Here is a 22,694-nt window from a genome sequence, read left to right on the forward strand (position 1 = left end):
CGTGAGAAGTAGTGTAATTTGCCATTTCCAAATAATACATATTTTTCTTGATTCAAATGAATTAATATATATATAATCTTTAAATGGTTTATTTACTTGAAATAAATATATTAAAATATATATATATATATTACAAACATATGATCGAAATATAATAACTTAACAAAATATGTTCATTATCTAGTGAAATGTTTCTTCAGCTTATGATAAATTATATAAAGAACTGAGTTTTGACCTTTACTCGACTACAATTTTTCAAAGACTACTCATATTTACGTTACAATAGAGGTAGTCAAGAATCCCCCTATCGATATCCTTTCAAATACTCATTTTTTCGTTATGTTCGTGATGTGGTAAAATGTTTTGACTTTACCGCGGTCACACTGTAGCTTTCATCCTGTTAGTTTTTGTCCGATTTTGCCGCGTGTGGTTCTAAGCTGCGGAAAGTTCGGAGCCCTTCTACGGACACGTCTGGTTTTGTCCGAATTTCGTACTGTAAACGTTGCCGGATTGCAATTTGCGTGTAAGCCAAAACAAACCTAAAACTACTTTTTTTTCTTGTGAGTGTGCGTGCATGTGTGTATGTGCGTGTGAGAAGCTTCATTTCTTGTTGCACGTTTCGATCTTTAGCCGTTGTTAATCGGCGTCTGCTTTTGGGACTTGACTTGGTTGAATTCTTAGAATTCCGGAATTTCCATTTCCCAAAGCTTTGATCGCTTTATATCTACGAAATCGAGTATGTGGTATAGTTAAAATCCCCGACATATAAGATAACAATCTCGAAATTTCTTTGCTTACATTCAGACATAACCTAAAAAAAAAAAATGTGCTTTCCCAGTTTACCAAACATAAAAGACAGACGCAGGTGTAAGAATAAGAACAATTTAAAACAATAATACAAATTCCATTTTATAGGGATAAGGATAATGTAGATGCGATAGGAACGATCGAAAAAGTTTGGTTATTGGGGTAATTGGGCATGCTAGGGAAATATCCCATCAATATTTTTGTTTTAATGGCCAGCGGCTCTTCTTAAACTTTTCAAGCACACAAAAAAACGTCTTTGTGGATGTTAAAGTTATAGTGGTAGAATTAAAATCTCCGACATCTGATAACAATCTCGAAATTTCTAATTGCTTTGCTTACATTCCGACATAACCTAAAAAATAAAATGTGTTTTCCCAGCTTACCAAACATTAAAGACACACGCAGGTGACTAAAATCTTTTCTATTTTAGCCAATAATACACATTCCATTTTAGTTTTATAGGAAATATTCAAATAAATAAGAAATTAATAGGGATAAGGGTAATTTAGCTGCGATAGGAACGATCGAAAAAGTTAGGTCATTGGCGTAATTGGGCATGCTAGCAATATATCCTGACAATAATTATGTTTTAATGACCAGCGGCTTTTCTTAAATTTTTCAAGCACACAAAAAAGTCTTTGTGGACTGATGTTTAGAAATGTTTGTGTTTTTTATAAATATTTTTACCAGTCGTTAGATTATTTGATTAGACATTTTGATTTTATTTTCAATGGCCTCCATTTTTTTTTTGCTTTTCATATGCATATTTAGATATTCCATTTTGATCAACCTTAAATGTCAGGGGCAATATTTCAACGGGAATTACTGGCAGTCCCAAAAAGACCAAAACCACAAAATGCAAATATGGATAAATGTATTGACAAGCGGCAGTGCAGATTACAACAGGACCGGAAAAATTGGAAAATCTGATAGCTTTAGGGCGAGACATATGAATTATTGGCTGTTATTGGCAGGGGGCGCTGCCTTGGGCGCTTTCCCGCCCATTACGCAGAAAAAATAGTGTAATATAGATAAGTTATTTGAAGGATTTTTGCCGTTTGTGTATAGCCGTGTTTGCCCTATCTGGTCAATTAGGGAGTGCGGCGGAGTTTTTATTAAATTAAAAATCGCAGCTCTTCTCAGCCACATATCCTCGTCCCCTTGATCCTGGCTAAGAAATGAAAAAAAAAGGAAGGCAATTAGCCCGGTTCAAACGGAGAGGAGGGAAAGCGAACCTACGCCAACAGGGCGAGAAGCCTAATTAAAAATTACGCCAAATGCAATCAGGGAGGCGGGCCAAGAAAGTGTAAGAGACCGGGGTCAACAAATCTTGTTGCGTTAATTGCAGGCCAAGACTCCACTTTTAGCCAAAAGCTCTGGGACGTGTCCAAAAAAAAAGTTAGAGTGGAGACGTGAGTCACGCCTGTGATGTTATGAATATTCAAACAAAATTTCCTCAAGAGAAACCTAATTGAAAATAATATATTGTTTCCATAGTTTTAGATATTTTATAATATATATTTTTAGGGAATTTTCTTAGGAAATTTTCCTTGTTTAAATTTATGAGTTTTCTTGGCGTCTTTCGCTAATATTCAATGTGTAACACTTAAGATTAAGTATTTTCATAGCTTTAAAAATAAATATATTTTTACGAAATTAAGTATATATATTTTTTTAGAGCTTAATAATATAATATTTCCATGGCTATGAAATGCCCAAAATCACTCGACCATCTCTGCCGTAAATTTTTCCGGATTCTAGATTGTAACTCCCCTGCCCCTGCCCACGACCACGCCCCCTTTGGGTTTCACGTTGGCCTCAGCTGTCAGTCTGTCAAAATGTGTAGCATACTTATTAGGGGTCGCCTGGCACTTGCGGAAAGCGAGAAAAAGCGGTGGAAAGTCGGAGGAAAAGCGATGTAAAAATATGGAGAGACCGAAATATGGAGACAACATTTATCAGGGCTTATATAATCTGGAGTGCAAAGTTAAGCGATTAAGTGGGTCGGTGGGTTGGCTGCAATTGCATCCGATCGGAAGCAATTACAGAAATGGTGGCGCAGCATTCGAGAGTTTTCCCGGAAACAGCAATTACACAAAGAGACAAACAGAATAGCTTTCAAATATACAATGAAATCATTAATCAAGCGGGGCGAAAAATGACAAATGATTTTGTTCAGAATAAAACGATCACCGGGAGATATAAAAGCAGAAATATGCTGGAATTTTTCTCGATTTTCCTGGGCGCGCTCAATTTAAATTCCTGCCATCTTCATTCTCCCCCGCAAAATAACAGCCACACCACAAAGACACACTCAAGCTTAGCAAGTTTAAATTGTTTTCCCCCATTTTTCTTTCCCAAAAAAAAACCCTTTTCCGGCTTTTTGCTCCTTTATTCTTTCCTTATTTTAACTGTTTCCGTATTGGCTTTAGGCGCGCTGAAAACAAAACAGAATTTCCGCTAAATTATGTTTCGGGGCAAAAGGAAAAATGGGGAAAAAGGGGTTGTAGTCGTGGGACATCAAATTTCCTCATCATCCTCCTTAAAAAAAAATAGGGAACTCCCACGAGACGTAGCTCCTTTTATTTATTGTTATATACTTCTTGAGATCTACAGATTGCGTAAGTCTCAAAAATAATAATTAAAAAACAAATGGTATTATAATTTAGAAAAAATACCAAAAAACAGTTACAATTTTTTTTTTTATATTATGAAATTTCTATATTTTCAAAGAAAATCTAGAGAAAATTCGATAGTTTTAACGAAACTTTAAAACAAAATAGATTTACGATCCCTTTTTGATTAAAAATCATTCTTGGTGTGGATTAACCATTATTTTCGTTCAGTGTAAACTGACACAAATATACACATATTGATGCTTAGCAAACACATACACATACCAATGCTTGCTGCCTTGGAAAATGCAATTTGAATCATAAAATATGATTTTCATTTAATGAATTAAATCATGTTACAACTTGTCAGCCCAGTTGCTCAAATGTGTGTGTGCGTGTGTGTGCGTGCGTGTGTGTCTCACATACATACATACGCAGAAAAACGAACTCATGAATATATGCCAGATTTTACATGAATGAATCGCAAAGGCAGCAAAGTGGAAGAATTTGCAGTTTGCGAAAATCGCTTTTGGTGCGAAAAAGTTTGCCACTGCAGCTGGAGGAGGAAAACCCTTGCTCTTCATTTAAGTGCCACGCCCCCACGTCCTCGCGCCCCCAACTCTTCATTCCCGCTATCAACTTGATTGAGTCGAGAGCAGTATTTTCCTCTTGGCCAAAGAATTCCGCAATGAAGTCGTGTACGAAACCGACAAAAGGAAAAGCAGCAAAGATTGAATGGAAGGAAGTGTGCGCAGGCACTGAAAGAAATTAAGTACCAAGTACCCAAGCCGCTCGACAAGGGATCGAGCTGAAACTAGGTACCTTCGTTTTTTAGCTCTAAAAACTTCATTGTAAACCATTTGAAGGAAATGTAATGAAAGGCATCTGAGATAACAACAACTTTAAATGTTTATGATTAAAAACGTCCTTTTCTTAGTAACTCGAAACTATATTTTCAGTTATATCTGTGACAATTTATTTTAAGTATATTAAATGGTTAGGTTGCTAGAATCCAATTCTTTTCTTTGAGGTGCTGATAAATTCAAGGCAAGCCAACAACAGTACAGTTTTTTTATCGCTCATCCAAATACAATTTTTTTTGTCTTTTTTCTCAACTCTACACTGACATTCGTTTCATGTGTGCGTGTGTTTGCTTAATTGTGTTGATAAAATGCAACCCTGCTTTAAAGATGTAATTGTTTGTCAACCAAAAGGTTGATTTTGCCCAGTGTGCTCTTGGCTGCTGGGCATCTATATTTGTGGGCTGGCCTAATCCCAGCCGGGCGACATTGGGCCGCTTGTGGGTTATGCAATAAGCTGTTACCCATTTCCTGTGCTGGCGTTCAGGTGAGCAGCTTCCGAGTGGAGGGCTCAAAAAAAAAAAAAAGATGAAAACAAAAGTGCACCACAATGACAAGTATCCTATATAGCGGGAGCTAGATGGTGGTGGTGGCCTTGCTTGTCCTAATTCATGTACCACCCCCCATCGCCCATCAACCTACCACCCCCCACCGCCCACTCCCCACAAGGTCTCGCCATGTTCCATGTTGTCCTTTTTGGGGGGCTGCATTGTTTGGGAAAACTGGCAACAATAACCGACGGCGACAAAAAGAAATGCAGAAAAGAGAAAGAGAAAGGCAGAGGAAAAAACGACAAGAAAAACAAACAAACACATATATTTCGGCAAAGTGTAATCCAAGTGGTTACCCCCAAAAAAAACAGGCAAAAAGTGGATGGAGGGGTTTTGTCTTATAGCATTAGCCAGCCAGAGATCTTAAAATGGCTTTTAAGAACCTTAATTAGCTTGAATAGAAAAGCTTAGTTCTCGTTCTCTGCCAAACATTAATTTAATTAAAAGAAAGTGAAACATCCAAAGTATGTTTTTCATTTTAAAAACTTTAAAATGGAATATTTACTCAAAAACACTCACCTTGCATCCATACTTAGTATTTTCCGTTCGAACAAAAGTCTTTTCAATCGATATTTTATGATATAACATTATTTGTTAGTTTGTTATTTTATCGTAAAACCTTTAATGTTCATATTTTTAATTGGTTGCAGTAAATAAAAATTTATATAATTTTATATTTAAAAAGAGTTTCTTTCTAGTTATTGATTATTGATCGATTGTTTGTCTATCAGTGAGCTTGGGACATTGAAAATTTTCCAGCAATTTGCCAAAAAGCCCAACTGATTATAATTTTTTTTTTTATGTGGCATAAACTACTGTTCCCATCGAGTTGAATCAGCAGAACACAAAATACAGAATACAAACCCAAAATACCATACACACACATCCTAATTTGGGCATGCCATCAATTCTCAGTCCCGAAATTACAACCGCACTGTTTGCCCATCGAAAATCCCATCATCTTTGCATCCTTGTTAGTTTAGTTTTGAGGCGAGCACAAATTAATTGGCCCGCCGCCCTCTTTGAGGTCGAAGTTGATTATGTGGAAGTTGATTGCCGATAACCTCCTAATCAGTGTAGCCATTTTGGCCTATTTCTGGCTAGATGTAGCATAGTTGCTTATAAATATTGTAAAAAAACTTATAGCCATAAATCTAGCATAATTAAAAGTTGTATTAAAAATAAACACTTTTAAAAGAGAGCAGCCATGTCTTAGCTCTTATGTTTGATATTAATGATTTAATAGTTAAGTTTATAATTTAATTTGTTAGAATTCAACAAATATATATAATAATTTTTGGACTAATAACTACTTTCACTTCAAAAAGTGTTGTTATTTTTGTATGATTTCTTTAATTTGGACATACATAGCTTGTTTTTCAGCATTTTCTTTTAATTTTAAGCCTACTTTAGCCTATTTTTATACAGAATGTAGCAAAGAAGGCTGCTGCTTGTCAGGTGTTTCGCAGCTCGAGCTGCTCATCAGTCAGCCAGTCACTCAACCGGAGTCAAGCAAGCCGGCCGAAAGTCAAGTCAGAAGTTGTCATCCACTTGGCGTGGAGAAGAAATGGAAATCCCTGTTTATAATTTATGAGAGGGAAAGCGAGACGAGAGACAAGCGACGAGAAAGAAAAGGACACGCCAAGTGACTGCACTTGGGGATTTGGAGATTTACATGCATAAGGAATGGCCACTTGACATGTTGGGTCGCCCTCCATCTCCTTCGCTTGCTCACCTGTTGGCATGAATAATGAATAAAATGGAGGCGCCTCGAACTGTGACAGATAGTTTAAGGTAGGCTTACCATGAAGTTGGGCTAAGGGCAAGAAACTTGGTCATCAATTTTATTCAAAGGCTTCATCCGAAAATATGCTTAGTTTAGTTAGTTAGACAAGCCATCATTATAGCGAAACGAGAAATGTTCTACACCCGCAGAAAAATCATGACAAATTCAAATATTTTCAATATTTTCTGCACTGCGTTAGCTGCGAGGGGTATTTTCTTTCATTTCTATTGAAAAAAAATGAAATCTACTATTTTCTCATATGGTAAACTAGTTAAATTTGTTAATAAGTATTAATTATATTTCGCAAAAAAATGTTACATTCAAACATTTTAATGGTTAATTTTACTTTGTCGTATTTCTCTGGGTGTATATATTAGCACTGAACAAGCCCAAGTATATATGCCCTTGCAGCTATATCCAAAATTAAATAATCCGTAAATTTTACTTTAAATTTTAAGCATATAAGTTTAAAAAGATTGAAGCTATGTCCGATTGTTGTCCGTTGTCCGATTTTTATAAAGTATAAATTAAAATATAACTATATCACGAAGTAATTGTGTGTAATATATAAAAAAACATTGAAGTAATTATTTTTAAAAATTTATTTCTTCCATAATAGCTCTATGAGCAATATATATATAACCTGCATTAATAGGATTTTTTTTTTTAATAAATAAATATAAATCATCAAATACATATACAAATTTCTGAAAGGTCTGAAATTATAAAACTAATAAGGGTACTTTTATACTATTATAACGCGCTAACATTTTAACGATGAAATGTTTCAAATTAATTTAATAAAAGGGGTCAGAGATAATTTAGTTTTCCGGTTTAAAGAGCATTTAAAATGCAAACTCTTGAACCCAGTTGCTGGCTCTAAAAATTCTGTAATGGCAAGTTTAAAGGATATCCCGCAAACCGACGCCTGAGTTATGGGAGTTGTAAAAATTTTCCATGGGTTTTCTGCCCTGCCCTCCTCCGTTTGAAAGCTGTCACAGCGATTACGGTCTTCAAGTGGCACACATCCCCCCTTGGCTGACTTTCTTTGTGCTCAAACACGTCATAAATATGATGATATTAAAATAAGCCACACACATGCAGACGAGGCACACTTAAAAGGGACCCACAACAGACACAGACTTCTATCTAGTTAGTGGGACTCTCAAAAACCGAAAAAGCTTGGCCAAAACATGTTAACCCTTTTAAATATGTAAAGGCAACAAATAAACAAGTTGCGAGGGCAGAGCAGAGAAGACAATAAAACGCATGTAAATGAAATGTACGCGATGAATACGTAAAATTTAGTAGATGAAGCGAACGAAATGTAAATTTAGCCCGGAGAAAAGGGAAATGAGGGTTAAGTGACGAGGTCGGTGACGTCGTCGCAAAAAAGCGCACTGAATAAAAGGCTTAAGTCTTTTTAAAAAATAAAAGCAAAATAAAAGGCACCCAGTAAAAGCAACAGCTGCAGTAAAACCAACAAACAACAAGGAGACACAACTGGGGATAAACATCTAAATTGCAAAACGCGAGGAAAAAAAGAGGGGACACACTATATTATGCATATGCATACCGAAAAGTTCGCTTTTGCTCTTTGTTTTTCTTGCTTTATATTTGTGGTTGTCGAAATAAAGTTTTGAAGAAATCGGGGCATTACAGTTAGGTAATATGCTAAGTTGTTAAGTATTTAAAAGCATTTTCATACAGTAAATGCCATTCAATTCTGTGGTAAAATACTCTTATTTAGTATTTAAACATTCACCTAAAATAACTATATTACACTTGTTCTTTGTTATGTAGGGAGTAGACAATAAAATGGAACTTCAAAGTTCTTAAACCAAAAAAAAAAAAATAATAATAAAATAATTTGATATTACAAACTATCTTATTAAATCCCTTCCAACTTTACTTAATAGTTAAACGTTATATATGGGGTATCCAAACAAAACCTTATTTCAAAATATTTCTTTTTATATATTTTTTTCAAAGTGTATTATAAATTCGGGCAAAAGTTTTGTGTTCCTCTTTATGTTTTAGCGTTTATGTTACTTCACCACACAATTTGTGGTGATTGCCAAAATAATTTGTGATAATTTAATGCTTTTAGCATTCGTTTTTAAGGTAATTTACTCTTTAATGGTTTTTGAAATTGCTTTAACACACACACATACACATCCAAACAATCCTTTAGTCTCCTTTTATAATCATCCTCATATCATCATCCTCATTTCATTATCCTTCTTTTTTATTTTTAATTTTCTAGCATCTAAATGAGTGCTCCAGTCAAATTAAAAATATCTCCTGAGGGATAATTGCTTGTAGTGACTGACTATAGTGGTTATAGACCCATCTTTGAACCACAGAGAGGCGTTTTAAAGCCCATCCAAGGACATATCAATAATGTTCCCAATCCCATCCAAGAACCGCTAAAGAAAACTTTACCACCAGGGAAAACGGAGTTTTTATCAAGGCAAATACCACCAGAACCACAGCCTTTGAACATTGAAAATAATCCAAAACTCATTTCACACACACCCAAAAAGCAAGAATCGCTTTTGAAACCTCGACTGGTAGTCGACTACTCAAAATACTTTCTCTATGATCCACAGGGAAACCTTTTAAAGCCCATCCATGAACATTGAAAATAATTCAAAACACATTTCACAAACACCCAAAAAGCAAGATTCGCTTTTGAACTCTCGACCGGTAGTCGACTACTCAAAATGCGTTCTCTATGATCCACAGAGAAACCTTTTAAAGCCCATCCATGAACGTATGAATAATGTTCCTAATCCCATCCAAGAACTACCAGGGAAAACGGAGTCTTTATCAAGCCAAAAACCACCAGAACCACAGCCTATGAACGCTGTACATAATCCAAAACACATTTCACAAACACCCAAAAACCAAGAATCGTTTTTTAACTCTCGACCGGTAGTCGACTTGTCAAAATGCTTTCTCTATGATCCACAGACAAAACTTTTAAAGCCCATCCTTGAACGTATGAATAATGTTCCTAATCCTATCCAAGAACCACCAAGGAAAACAGAGTCTTTATCAAGCCAAAAACCACCAGAACCACAGTCTATAAACATTGAAAATAATCCAAAACGCATTTCACAAACACCCAAAAAGCAAGAATCGCTTTTGAACTCTCGACCGGTAGTCGACTTGTCAAAATGCTTTCTCTATGATCCACAGACAAAACTTTTAAAGCCCATCCTTGAACGTATGAATAATGTTCCTAATCCTATCCAAGAACCACCAGGGGAAACAGAGTCTTTATCAAGCCAAAAACCACCAGAACCACAGTCTATAAACATTGAAAATAATCCAAAACGCATTTCACAAACACCCAAAAAGCAAGAATCGCTTTTGAACTCTCGACCGGTAGTCGACTTGTCAAAATGCTTTCTCTATGATCCACAGACAAAACTTTTAAAGCCCATCCTTGAACGTATGAATAATGTTCCTAATCCTATCCAAGAACCACCAGGGAAAACAGAGTCTTTATCAAGCCAAAAACCACCAGAACCACAGCCTATAAACGCTGTACATAATCCAAAACACATTTCACAAACAACCAAAAAGCAAGAATCGCATTTGAAACCTCGACCAGTAGTCGACTACTCAAAATGCTGTCTCTATGATCCACAGAGAAGCCTTTTAAAGCCCATCCATGAACGTATGAATAATGTTGCTAAACCCATCCAAGAACCGGCAAAGAAAACTTCACCACCAAGGAAAACAGAGCCTTTGTCAATCCAAATACCATTAGAATCAACTTCTCCACCGAGGAAAATAGAAAAAAAACAGCCGACACAATATCCACCACTTAAAAGCATCGGTGAGCTATTGACCTCCGGGGCTGTGACTTCAATTCAGCCCATGAACGCTGCACATTATCCGAAACACATTTCACACACACCCAAAAAGCAAGAATCGCTTTCACAACTTCGACCTGGAGTCGACTACTCAAAATGCTTTCTATTTGATCCACAGAGAAACCTTTTAAAGCCCACCCACGAACGTATGAATAATGTTCCTAATCCCATCCAAGAACGGCCAAAGAAAACTTCACCACCTGGAAAAACGGAGTCTTTATCAAGCCAATAGCATTAGAACCACAGCCTATGAACATTGAACATAATTCAAAACACATTTCACACACACCTCCGCCGGAAGTCGACTACTCAAAAATCATGACTCTCGAGGAAATCGAAGAGGAACTTCGAAATCCAGTCCAGGATGAATTAATTATGTCGACGCCGATCGGTGAGGATACTCTGGCCCTCGTCGCGGCCAGTTGCACCTTTCCGATTGTAAGTGGCTGAACTACTCAAAAGTGTAACTATACCTATACCGTACACAATGCTAGGGATGACAGAAAACATGTTTTGCATCGAATTGAATGCTTTCGCCAATATTAATATCGATATGTTACGTATTAACTTCTAACACAAATAATATATCGAAACTCAAATAATTTTAAAAATTTATATCGAACAGATTAGCTTTTTGAAACCTCGATTAGCTTTTTAAAATTTGGGTTCTTCCATTGACACATTAATTTATTAATTCATTTTTATTATCAAATATTAAATTGATCATATTGAACTCATCTTTTCGATGTAAATCTCTACCAGATTCGAGTTTATTTATTATTTGTCTTTCCTATTTTTGTACATATTACTTATTTATTAATTATTATTTTCCCCATTTCATGTTCACACCGAAGTATTCCGATGAATTGCTGAGAATTGTTGATCTACTTTAACTCAACTGTGAATAGTCATGACATACAATCAAAACATTGCTATGCAAAAAAAATCTAGTCTTAAGATGTTTTTAAAAGATCTCAACGTACGCCAGAGGAAAATTTTAATTTAATTTTTTGCCCATAAATACAATTTGTGTTCGAAACTCTATGCATGAAAAATCTTGGCCAGTTGTTAAGCACTTTAAAACAAGGCTAAACAGAGCCAGAATATAAAAAAAAAATACAGATTATATCACAAATTAAATTAAAAATTTAAAACGAAGTATAATACAAATCCATACCAAATGTAAACCAAATATTGCTATAAAACTTTCATTCAATTTTTCATATTTATTTTTAGGTTACAATTTTTTTTTTATATACAAAAACAAAGCCACAAGCTCAAGTTATGGAATCTTTAGATCATCAGTGCGTTTTTAAGGTTAACATTAACCAATTACAAAACAAGAAAATATTCAGGAAGAAAGCCACTTGTAATCGGGTTTCAAAGCTTTAATAACAAAACTTAACTTAAGAAAAGACTTATACACATTCTTAAACAAAAATAGGTTGGTAAGCTTGTAGTAAGCTTGCCGACGTGTAATTTATGTGGAAATGAGGAACGCAAGGAAAGTGGCGCACGCCGATCGAAGTAATTTTTCATTCTGGACCCAGGGAATGTGATGCACTTTCTCTGTGTTGCTCGAACTTTTCGAATTTCCCCCAATTTTACGCAGTCATTACAAAGGCCAAGTTTCTGATATGGCAATCAGAAACGGGCAGCTGCTGCAAACTTTTTTACTTTTTTTGGTCCGAAACTTTCGTCTTGGGGGCTAATTGTTTGCGCTTTTCGAAAGTCCTGCTTTGAATCAATTGAAATTCCCTCTCAGTGACTTTACTTTGCCCATTTTATTGGGGGAGAAAGTTACTGCGACGAAAGTTTTGCACACTGGTGGTCAAGTTTATTGTAATTCCATTGGGGAAAGAAAGAAAGCGTCGGGCTTTAACCTGGGCAAAAGGCTCAACTCGTATGCAAATGTCACAAACAGACACATGTAAATGCGGGCTCTGTACCTCTGCTTTGTGACTAACGAACTAAACATGGAAACGAACTCACGCACGTGCCAAAGGAAGTACTACGTCGTCAGAAATGAAAATTTAAAACGCACTTTTAAATTGTTAAAAGAAAATTTCAAGAATATATCTGTATATTTTTAAAGGCTTTCACCTGAAATACTGATTTACTAGAAGATAACTTTAAATAAAGAATTCAATTTTTCGGAAAATAAATTTAAACTTAATATTACTATGTATTCAAAAATTCAAAAGACATATTTACACATTTTTTTTTTATTTGTTACAAAAAAAAGAAAAAATTGAATATTGTTAAAAACAAAAATATAATTTCCTTAATAAAAGAAACTAGAGTCTTGACTTCAAAATAAGAATTAATGGTTTTAATATATACATTTTAAATAAAATGAAAAAATAGGACTTTAGGAGACGTTTTAAAACATTAAAATATAAATTACTAAGTTCAAGAAATTAACATCTTGACTTTAAAATATGGATTCACGAAAAACGTATGTACTCATCGAAACATAATTTTTAATTGTCCACTCATTTAAAAGTGCCCTGGAAAGTGTGCTACGTTTTCTGCACTCATTCTGTTTTTAATGGGTCCTGTTAGAGCGAAAGGGCGATATGTGATGTCCTGCGGGCCAGAGAGAGAGAGAGAGAGAGCAGAAACGAGTGGACCGCAGCGTCGCCACTTGATTATCATGCACATTCATGGCACTTTAGTTGGTCTTTTTGCACATGTGGCAAGTGGCAAGCGGCGTGAGGCATATAAATTATGTAGGAGGCGATGCAAAAGCCATGAAGGCGGAGAAAGGTAACCCAACGCATGGGGTAACTGGAGATAAGCGAGAAGGAAAGAAAGTCGTCATCTTCCGATCAAAATGGACATTATTTGGCCATTAAAAAGCAAGCCATTGAATAGTTTTAACGTTCTTTGCTTTTTCAACTCTGTTTCTTACGAATTTTCAACATAGTGTATAGTGTTCACATTAAACGCGAATTCTGCAATTATAAAGTAACATTTATCTGATACTTCGATAATAACGATTACACAATATAAATATTGTTTGCAAGCCGCAATGTGAAGTTCAACAAGAACTCATAATGTATTAGAAAATTATACATTTTAAAATAATTTTCTGATATATTGATATTGAATCCAAAGACTTGTTGAAGTGTTTGCAATGGAAACCATATTTTGATTGTGAAGAGTATTATAATTTAAATCAAAACTTTAACAAGTTGAAATTTATAACGATTAGTACAAGGCATAACTCGTATAACTAGAGACATATATGTTTATACCGATTTTAAAAATACATTTTAAAATAAGGTAAAAACAAGAAAGGAAGCAAACTTCGGCAAGCCGAAGTTCATATACCCTTGCAGCTATTGCAAACCGTAATTCTAAAATATTTAACCAGTACTATATGTCGAAGAACTAACAAAAAATAAAAAACAGCAAAGTTATAATTTTTGTTGTATTTTTTTTCCGATTGTTCCTATGGGAGCTATATGATATAGTTGTCCGATTTTGATGAAATTGAAACCGTAATTCTATATTATTTAACCATTCCTATATGTCGAAGAACAAAGAAAAAAAATTAAAAAACAGCTATATTTTTTTTTTATTTATTTTTTCGATTGTTCCTATGGGAGCTATATGCTATAGTCGTCCGATCTGGCTCGTTCCGACTTATATACTACCTGCAATAGAAAGACAACTTTTGGGAAAGTTTCATTTAGATAGCTTTAAAACTGAGAGACTAGTTTGCGTAGAAACGGACGGACAGACGGACAGACTGACAGACGGACATGGCTAGATCGACTCGCCTAGTGATACTGATCAAGAATATATATACTTTATAGGGTCGGAAATGTCTCCTTCACTGCGTTGCAAACTTCTGACTGAAATTATAATACCCTTTGCAAGGGTATAAAAATCAACAGATTATACAAAAATATTTTGCAAAATTGACATAATTAAATTGTTTTTATGCATATACGCATACAAACCGGCATATAGTGGTTTGGTAGAAAATTTCGTTTTTTGCGATACCTACAAGGGTATATAAACATCGGCTTGCCCAATTTATAAAACTTCCATTCCTGTTGCTATCTGTTTCGATACACATCCTATAGAGCATCCTTCGTTGTCTGCATCTGCCTTCACATATCGTCCATTGTGTTGTTTGTTTTGGAACGTTCCTTTGCTTTTTTGGCCTGTTTGCGTTGTTAAATTTTTTATTGCCAAGCAAATATTTACGTGCGGAGGAAATGAAAGACATGAAAAAGAACAAGGGGGGGGGGGGGGGCCTTAGCTTCGCTTCGCTTTGCTCTGTTTTGTTTTATTTTATTCTGTTTGCTTTTGTTTGATTTATGCGTCAACTTTTTTGTTGCCGCCTTTTATGTACCAATTGTGTTTCGTGTGCCACCGTTCCACACACTCCAATAAAACACGCAGCACAGCCCCGTCCCACACACACACACACACACACACATATATATATATATATACAATATATATGGATATATATATACTATTTATTGGCATGCAAGTATAACGCATACGCAGCGTATGACAATTTTGCACAAGGGCCAGAAAATGCAGGGCGAGAGAATTTGGCAGATTGGCAAAAATGTTATTTACTTTTTTGTGCCTTGTTCGCTCTTATTGATTGCATGGGGTGGCGTTTGTAATCCGTTTACAGGGAGTGTGGTCACGCGGCTATTACCACCAATCCATGAGCCTCCTTATTTGCCACAGGCAACAATTCCAATTAAACAATAAAATGCGAGCCGAAAACATTTTGCGGTTTCTGTTTTTCGCTTTGGACAAGTGAATAAATGTTTGCCACAAAATGGTCGACAATTTAGAGCGGTGAAGGGGATTTTAGGAAATTTAGTGGGCTTGAAAGATGCCTAGGTACTTAAGCACACTTAAATTGGTACTTGTGGTAGGACATTTACCAACATAAAAGAAAAGAAGAAAATAAATTAATAAATCAAAATAAATAAAAATAAGAACCAACCAGTTTCTAGCTTTAAGACAAATCTTCGTTTGCCTAACAAAAGAGAATCCTTGCATTGAATCCTCTAAATCCTATATATTCTTCGCTTACCAAAAAACTGAAATGAGTTCATGTTCAAATCTGGTAAAAACTTAAGCCATTAAATTTATTTTATTTGTGCAACGTTGATTAAACCTTGGCCGAGACTCCACTTTTTCCTCCGTGAAGAAAGGTGGTATCAAATGTCTGTGGTTTACATTTTGAACGTCCCAACTGAAGACTAACTGGAAAACATTGAACAAAGTTTTGCAGAAACCAAGCATTTGTCGCCTGGATGGATGGGGAAAATGTCTGAGAAGCGGTAAAAGTGGGGGAAAAGTGGGGAAAGTTCGAGAGTAAGATGATGATAGGGGAGGGGGTGTTAAAAGTTGTGTCTTCATTTATTTTATGTCAGAATCTTTGCACGCGACTACAGGGCAATGGAACATCCAGCGATGAGATGTAAAGGAATAGAAAACGAAATGACACACTGAGAAGAATGGGCAATAGTTCTTAGTTTTTAAAGACAAATGCTATAAATCAAGTTCCAAGTTAATATACACTCATAATTTAATACCAGAAAATCCACCTAAAAATAAAATAGTCCTTATATTTAGGTCAATTTTACTTGGCTACAAATATTAGAAAATTTTACCAGGTTTTGGTTTTTTTTTTTTTGTATTCTTAATTTCTTAGCTTGTCTTTGAAAGTAAGAAAATTGGAACGACACCTAGGACGATAAACCGCTGACGTGGAACTGACTGGTGGAATGATGATGATGGTAGTGATGATGATGATGTTGTTCATGCTAAGCGATCATCGTCTTTTATGCAAATACTTCGTTCAGTTTTCCTAGCTTCTATGTTGCAATTATGCCGCCATTGTTTTTCATGTGACCATCATTCGTCTTAATGGACAGGTTAACGTTAAATGTTAATTAAATGTGTGTGTACGTGTGCAACTCAAAGGATATACTATAAACTGGATGAAGGATCAGTCTGCCAAGGGACTTTAATTTAAATGTGAAAATGTGAAAATGCTGGCAGTTGGCAGCTTTCAGCTGGCAGTGTGCATTTACAGTTGTCCTTGGCCACCTGGGGTGTCCTTCTGTTCTCGCCTTGGCACTTCCTTTTTGGGGCATTTTCATTGCGGTTTTGCACCACCCGCACATGTGGCTTCGTCCTGGTGGTCCTCTCATGCAGGCTACATCCTTCCTGGCCATCTGGTCACCATCTGTGCATCCTCGAAATGAAATGCAAAATAATATGCTGAAAAATAGCCAGGCCATCGAAATGCAATTTTAAAGCGGCAGGCGAGAAGCAAAGGAGCAAAATGCCTCCGAAAAAGGACTGTTCTCGGCTGTCCAGTGATGTTCGTTCCTGGGCACAGCGATAATCGGATTTCCACCTTTTTCTTCATTTTCTTCACCCCCGCCATTAAGCGCCTTTGCTCTTTATTTACCAAGCTGGTGAAATTATTTAAATTCTATGCAATGCAATATAAATCTACTATAGCGTACAGCTGTTCCAACTGTTTGAACAAAATTTAGTCGCAATTATTGTGGACTTCGAATGGAGTAATTAAAAGAAAATGGATTCATCATTTTCAATTTAATTAAAGTTTATCTTGTTTCTCAGATGTCTTCATTTGAATTGGATAAGATATACTGGTAAAAAAAAATATTATATACAAATATTTTGTACTCAAATAAAATATTTTATGCTTTGATTTATAGCCATTGCGGTTTTCAGTTATTTAAATTATTAAAAATTTTGTATTTGACTATTTTTGGAATTAATTTTAATATCTAAAAATTTAATTTAAATTTAACCATATTTAAATAAAATAAAATGCATTTAAATTAAAAAGGATCTATTTAAATCCAATATTTTCCACATTAATTGAAATTATTTATTTTTAACTCATTCAATTTATTATGAATTGTATCTAATATGATAATTTAATGTATATTTAAAAAAAAAAAAAATATATATATATATATATACAACATTTTTAATTCAATAGTCAGATATTATTTATTTTTATTATTTAATTTTTTATCAGTGTAAATACATTTAAAAATATTTCCTCTGAGAAAACTTTTATGAAAAGTCTCTCACGTTTGAAGTCTTAAAATGTCACGTTTTGGACCTGCATAATTAAGCAATGTCGATTTTCAGATAAATATTTAGATAGTTTCGATAACAGCCATATGATAAAGTCTTCCGATTATTTATGAAATTTAAATGCTCACTAAATCTAGGAGCTTTTAAATTTTAAATATTTAAAATCTATAGTAACATCCCATCATCATATTTTAAATGCCAACTTGTGCTACGTATTTAGGTTTGTCACTGACAATATTATTCGACATTAACAATGGCTTACTGAATTTAATATTTTTGCCTCTTTTGTGAACTGAAACTCAATGTCATTTCTGAACTGAAACTCAAAGTCATTTCTGGGGAACGCTGACAGCAATCGACGCCATTATTGTTCGCGCCACTCTATTGGCCCCAAATGCTGACCTGAATGTGTGCCAATCAAATGGATTATTAGACTGATTATATCATTCAGTCAGCTGCGCTGCAGAGATTTTCAACTGAATGTCAACCGCATTTCTATGTAAATGGGGGCAGAGCGTTCGAATTGCACCGATAAAAACTCAACTCGATTTCAATTTGATATTTTCAGGCTAAGCTCATTTTACGTTGTTCGTATTTTTATACCCTGCTGAGGGTTTTATTATATTATTATGTATACGGTCCAATTCACTCCAAAATAATTAGACATCAAATGTAAAAAAATATATATTTTTTAAATTTAACTAAATTCAAAACAAAAATCCTTGACGTTATTTTTTATACAAATATAGTAAATACATAATAAATTGGTTAACATATCATATACGGATTTTTTTTCTGTGTGCGGACGGTCACGTTGTCTCGTTGGTGGCGAAATTTGCGGACGTGTCCGCTATGCAAATTGCTTTCAATTCTTAATTGCTTAATTAACATGTGGTCCCCACTGCCTTCCCCTCCATTTTCCTCCATTTTGCAGCCCCGTTCGATTTGGAATTTGCATATCCTGCGAACCGAAAGTGCGGTTGCGAGCGGAAAAGAGGAGGACCTTCGCAGGAGGAGCAGAGGAGGATTCTTTGCCGCAGATCCGCTGAAGCGGGAGGAAGGCCGCCACGTTGGAAGGAAAACGGCTTTTCACGGCAGTTAATAAATTTTTAACTGGTTCAACAATTGCCCGCGAATTCCGCCATTTAATGGTGAGTGTGTTTAAGATGTTTACACAACAAAATTTAAGGATTTTTAAACTTTAATTTTTTAACTCGATACACACGAGTTAATAAATAAAGAAAGTAATGTTATTGACACATAACTAACAAATAAAAAAATTCAAGTTTATTTATGCTGTTTTGTTCAAATAAGCTAATAATAATCCAACATGCTTTAAAAATATATATATTTTTATTTATGTTTAATAGCATAGTTGTGCAAATGCAACTTACATAAGCTAATTAATTATTTAACTGTTTGTTTATGGCTTTCTGTTCTTTTTGCAACAGACACTTGCCTATAAACTTTTTTAGTAGGCCCAACATACTAATTTGGTTTTTTCTAATACTTTTGTAGACGAGAAACGCGGCGGTGAGTGGCGATGAACCCGACGAGGAGCAGACCGCAACAGTTGGAGCGGAGGGCTACGATCAGGATGAGAATCAGGATGCGAATCAGGCGGTTCAGGATACGGAGCAGCCGGTAGACGGTGGCCATGGCCACGCCCACAGCAGCGAGCAGCAACCGACACAATCGACACAGCAGCGCCGTCAAAGGTCTCGGAAAAAGGATAAGCAACCACAACGAAGTGCTGCCATTTCCCATCCGGAACAGACTGATACGGATGTGGATACGGATTCCAGCTCCTGCTGTGGCATCAAAGTGGGCGAGCGGCAGAGGAGCATGCGGGTAAGTTTCGCACAAGGAAATCTCCACACGCAGAAAAAAAGAAGAAACAAAAAAAAGGGACAACAAAGAAAAATTGTTACTGTTCTATTAACAAAAGTATGTCGTTTACTTAGTTGTTTCAATATGGAATCCATTGAAAAGTTTTAAAATTAAACTATAAGCAAACAAAATTTTTTTTTATAAGTTTATAAATAGACAATCAAATCAATAGTCAAATCTTTATCTCTGGAAAAAATAAGTGATAGACTATCAAGCTAGTAATCTGCTGATCCCGCTTTTCCAATGACAATTTCTCAAAAACTTATTTTTTGGTGTCCCAGTTCAGACAGAAAAGTTGTAAAGTATGTTAAACTAATTATGAATTCTAAGTGTCTATAAATAACTTCCATATAACCAAAAATAACAATAGATAATTAAAAAAAAAACAAATTACACAAAGAAAGAAAATCACGATTTAAATAGTTGAAAAACAAATTTTTTTCACAATTACTATTTCTCTGTGTACATGTTATTAAAATATTACAAAAAATCCTTAATTTAAGGATATATTCCCTAATTTAAGGAATAATGAACTAAACATGGCCTCAAAGTTAAGCCTACCATATTAATTTAGAAAAACCTGTCCTAAAAACAATAATTAATTAATATAAATAATAATTTTTAGGGTAAAATTGTTTTCTGGTCGTAGGTAATCTGATATTTTCATAGAAATTACCTAGTTTTTATAGGTTGTTTAACCATGCAATGGCTCTCTTTACATATGTTTTTCTATTCATTGTGCAGGAGGAGGAAATGGGGGACTTCGACTACAACGAAGAGGAGGATGATGAAGGAGAGGATGAGGACGAGGACGAGGAGTCCTACGACAACTACGAACAGTCTTCGAAGCCAGGAGGAAATCGTCCGCCTCCTCCACGGACGTCGTCTAATGTACGCAGCAGACGCAAGACGAAAACCCGTCAAATATCCTATGCCTCCTCGGATTTAGGAATGGGATTGGGAATCGGCGAAGGTCCAAACCTGATGGAAGGCGATTCCCTGGACAAACGCCGCATCATCTCCAAGGGACAAATGCGGGAATTTCGAGAGGCCTTTCGGCTCTTCGACAAGGATGGCGATGGCTGCATCACCAAAGAGGAGCTGGGCACTGTGATGAGATCGCTGGGACAATTTGCCAGAGTGGAGGAGCTGCAGGAGATGCTGCAGGAGATCGACGTGGATGGTGAGTAGTCGGGGGAATGGGGAATGATATATATTACCATCAAGGTCAATCAATTTACAAAGAATTCACACCCAACAATGATTAATACATTTACAGAACTAATTTAAGCAAAAGAAAATGATTAACGCATATTACTACATATGTATACAACAGATCATTTTTACCACTTAGATTAATACATATATAAAGTTAAAAAGTATACAATACACTTTCTGTGTTGTCTAGGCGATGGCAATGTCAGTTTTGAGGAGTTTGTTGATATCCTGTCGAACATGACGTATGAGGACAAGTCGGGGCTATCGTCTGCCGATCAGGAGGAGCGGGAATTACGCGACGCCTTTCGCGTTTTCGACAAGCACAATCGGGGATATATCACGGCCTCCGATTTGCGAGCGGTGCTGCAGTGCCTGGGCGAAGATCTCGACGAGGAGGACAGTAAGTTTCCTTTAAGCCCATTGCCCCGCCCATATTCCCTAACCCCATTTTACAACCAGTTGAGGACATGATCAAGGAGGTGGATGTGGATGGCGATGGACGCATCGACTTCTACGAGTTTGTTCACGCTTTGGGGGAACCGGAGGATTCGCAGGAAAACGACGACGAGGAGGAGAACACCACATCGCCGCTGCCCACACCCAAATCAGCCATATCTCTCAGTTACGATTAATCGATTATCAAATCACCGATAACATCGATCCTCTACAGACAAATACTCAAAATAACAAAATAAATCAAATTGATACTCGAGCCGTGTTTGTCAAACTGCAATAAAATGAACCCTTAACAATGTTCATCAATAATCGAACGCCAAAGGCTCGGCAGGTATCGCATATTATAGTACTTATCGACTTGAGAGGTTAAAGAAGTAAAAGTAACATATTTTTTTTCGACTACTTAGCCATTTTTAATCGATAGAACATCATTAGCCAAACAATTTAAATATTAACTCATAATAATTATTACATTTAAATTGACAAAACGCACAGCTACTCGAATAAAACTTATATTAATATATATATATATAGCCTATTTAAATATCGGATATCAAAAACTTCACCGATAAACGATTAACTTATCATCGATATGTAAAGGAAACTTACTCCAATTTTGGAATTGCATTCTCTTTACCTTTCCATTTAAGTCCAATTGGAAATCAAAACTACTTTTAGCTCTTATTGTAATCGATAATCGAAAAGCGATAAAGATAACCTTAAACATGTACTTTTACCACGGGTTTATCCAACTGAGTAGCATAAATCCAAATATTTCAAAACATATCATTAAAGACGCCTCTGTAAATGTGTTTTGTAAGCCCACTAAATATCCATTCTTATAAATATATGCCCGTGAATCCCTTTAGATCTTCCAATGCCTTGTTAATTCCCCAATATTCTCTTCCAATTTTTGACTAGCATCATGTAATATGAACAAATTGATTTAATTAGGAAATATTTGCTAAATTATTGCTGCTGCCACAGAGCAAGGTAAAAATAACAAAACTAATGCTCGCAAATACGAAAATTATTTAATTATTGAACAAACAATTTAATGTAATTTATTATTAAAAATTTTAATCCAAAAGTAAAATCAAAATTCATTTAAAATCGAAATTACAAATAAAATATATGATAAATAAACAACGAATTTTTATTGCTGGCATAAAATATTCAACAAAATGGAAACAAAGGTAACACAATAAAACGAATATTAATATTACTTTTTGGCTTATCAATTTGGTTTTTCGTTATGACTATGGGCGTCTGAAGGTTTTTGCCGTTTTTTATACCCTTGCAGAGGGTATTATAATTTCAGTCAGAAGTTTGCAACGCAGTGAAGAATACGTTTCCGACCCTATAAAGAATATATATTCTTGATCAGCATCACTAGTAGAGTCTAGTAGATCTAGCCATGTCCGTCTGTCCGTCCGTTTATATGCAAACTAGTCTCTCAGTTTTTAAGCTATCTGCATGAAACTTTCCCAGAA

At 35.4% G+C, this 22,694-nt stretch overlaps 1 protein-coding gene across 7 annotated transcripts; it reads left to right on the forward strand.

The window, feature by feature from the left end:
• The first annotated feature begins 402 nt into the window (after window positions 1–402).
• On the forward strand, window positions 403–22,311 carry LOC128265113 (calcium-binding protein 4). Of its 7 annotated transcripts, none has more exons than XM_053000932.1 (7): window positions 420–523; window positions 6,217–6,627; window positions 18,572–18,788; window positions 19,156–19,488; window positions 20,272–20,710; window positions 20,936–21,145; window positions 21,205–22,311. In XM_053000932.1, the coding sequence occupies exons 3-7, from the start codon at window positions 18,786–18,788 to the stop codon at window positions 21,375–21,377; spliced, it is 1,158 nt and encodes a 385-aa protein (XP_052856892.1). In that variant the 5' UTR covers window positions 420–523; window positions 6,217–6,627; window positions 18,572–18,785; the 3' UTR covers window positions 21,378–22,311. The 7 variants fall into 7 exon arrangements, 4 of the variants coding, with proteins under 4 accessions (XP_052856891.1, XP_052856892.1, XP_052856890.1 ...); XM_053000930.1 differs by lacking the exon at window positions 6,217–6,627 and adding an exon at window positions 8,886–10,944; XM_053000931.1 differs by lacking the exon at window positions 6,217–6,627 and having other exon boundaries at window positions 403–523.
• Window positions 22,312–22,694: the final 383 nt, after the last annotated feature.

This window comes from Drosophila gunungcola, unplaced genomic scaffold, assembly GCF_025200985.1.
Source record: "Drosophila gunungcola strain Sukarami unplaced genomic scaffold, Dgunungcola_SK_2 000095F, whole genome shotgun sequence".
Classification (NCBI taxonomy): domain Eukaryota; kingdom Metazoa; phylum Arthropoda; class Insecta; order Diptera; family Drosophilidae; genus Drosophila; species Drosophila gunungcola.

What these genes read in the sequence shown, in the direction of transcription:
- LOC128265113 (XM_053000931.1), top strand. An exon ending in GCAGGAGATCGACGTGGATG is followed by an intron (nt 20,711 to 20,935) that starts GTGAGTAGTCGG and finishes TGTGTTGTCTAG; the next exon opens with GCGATGGCAATGTCAGTTTT. An exon ending in AGATCTCGACGAGGAGGACA is followed by an intron (nt 21,146 to 21,204) that starts GTAAGTTTCCTT and finishes TTTTACAACCAG; the next exon opens with TTGAGGACATGATCAAGGAG.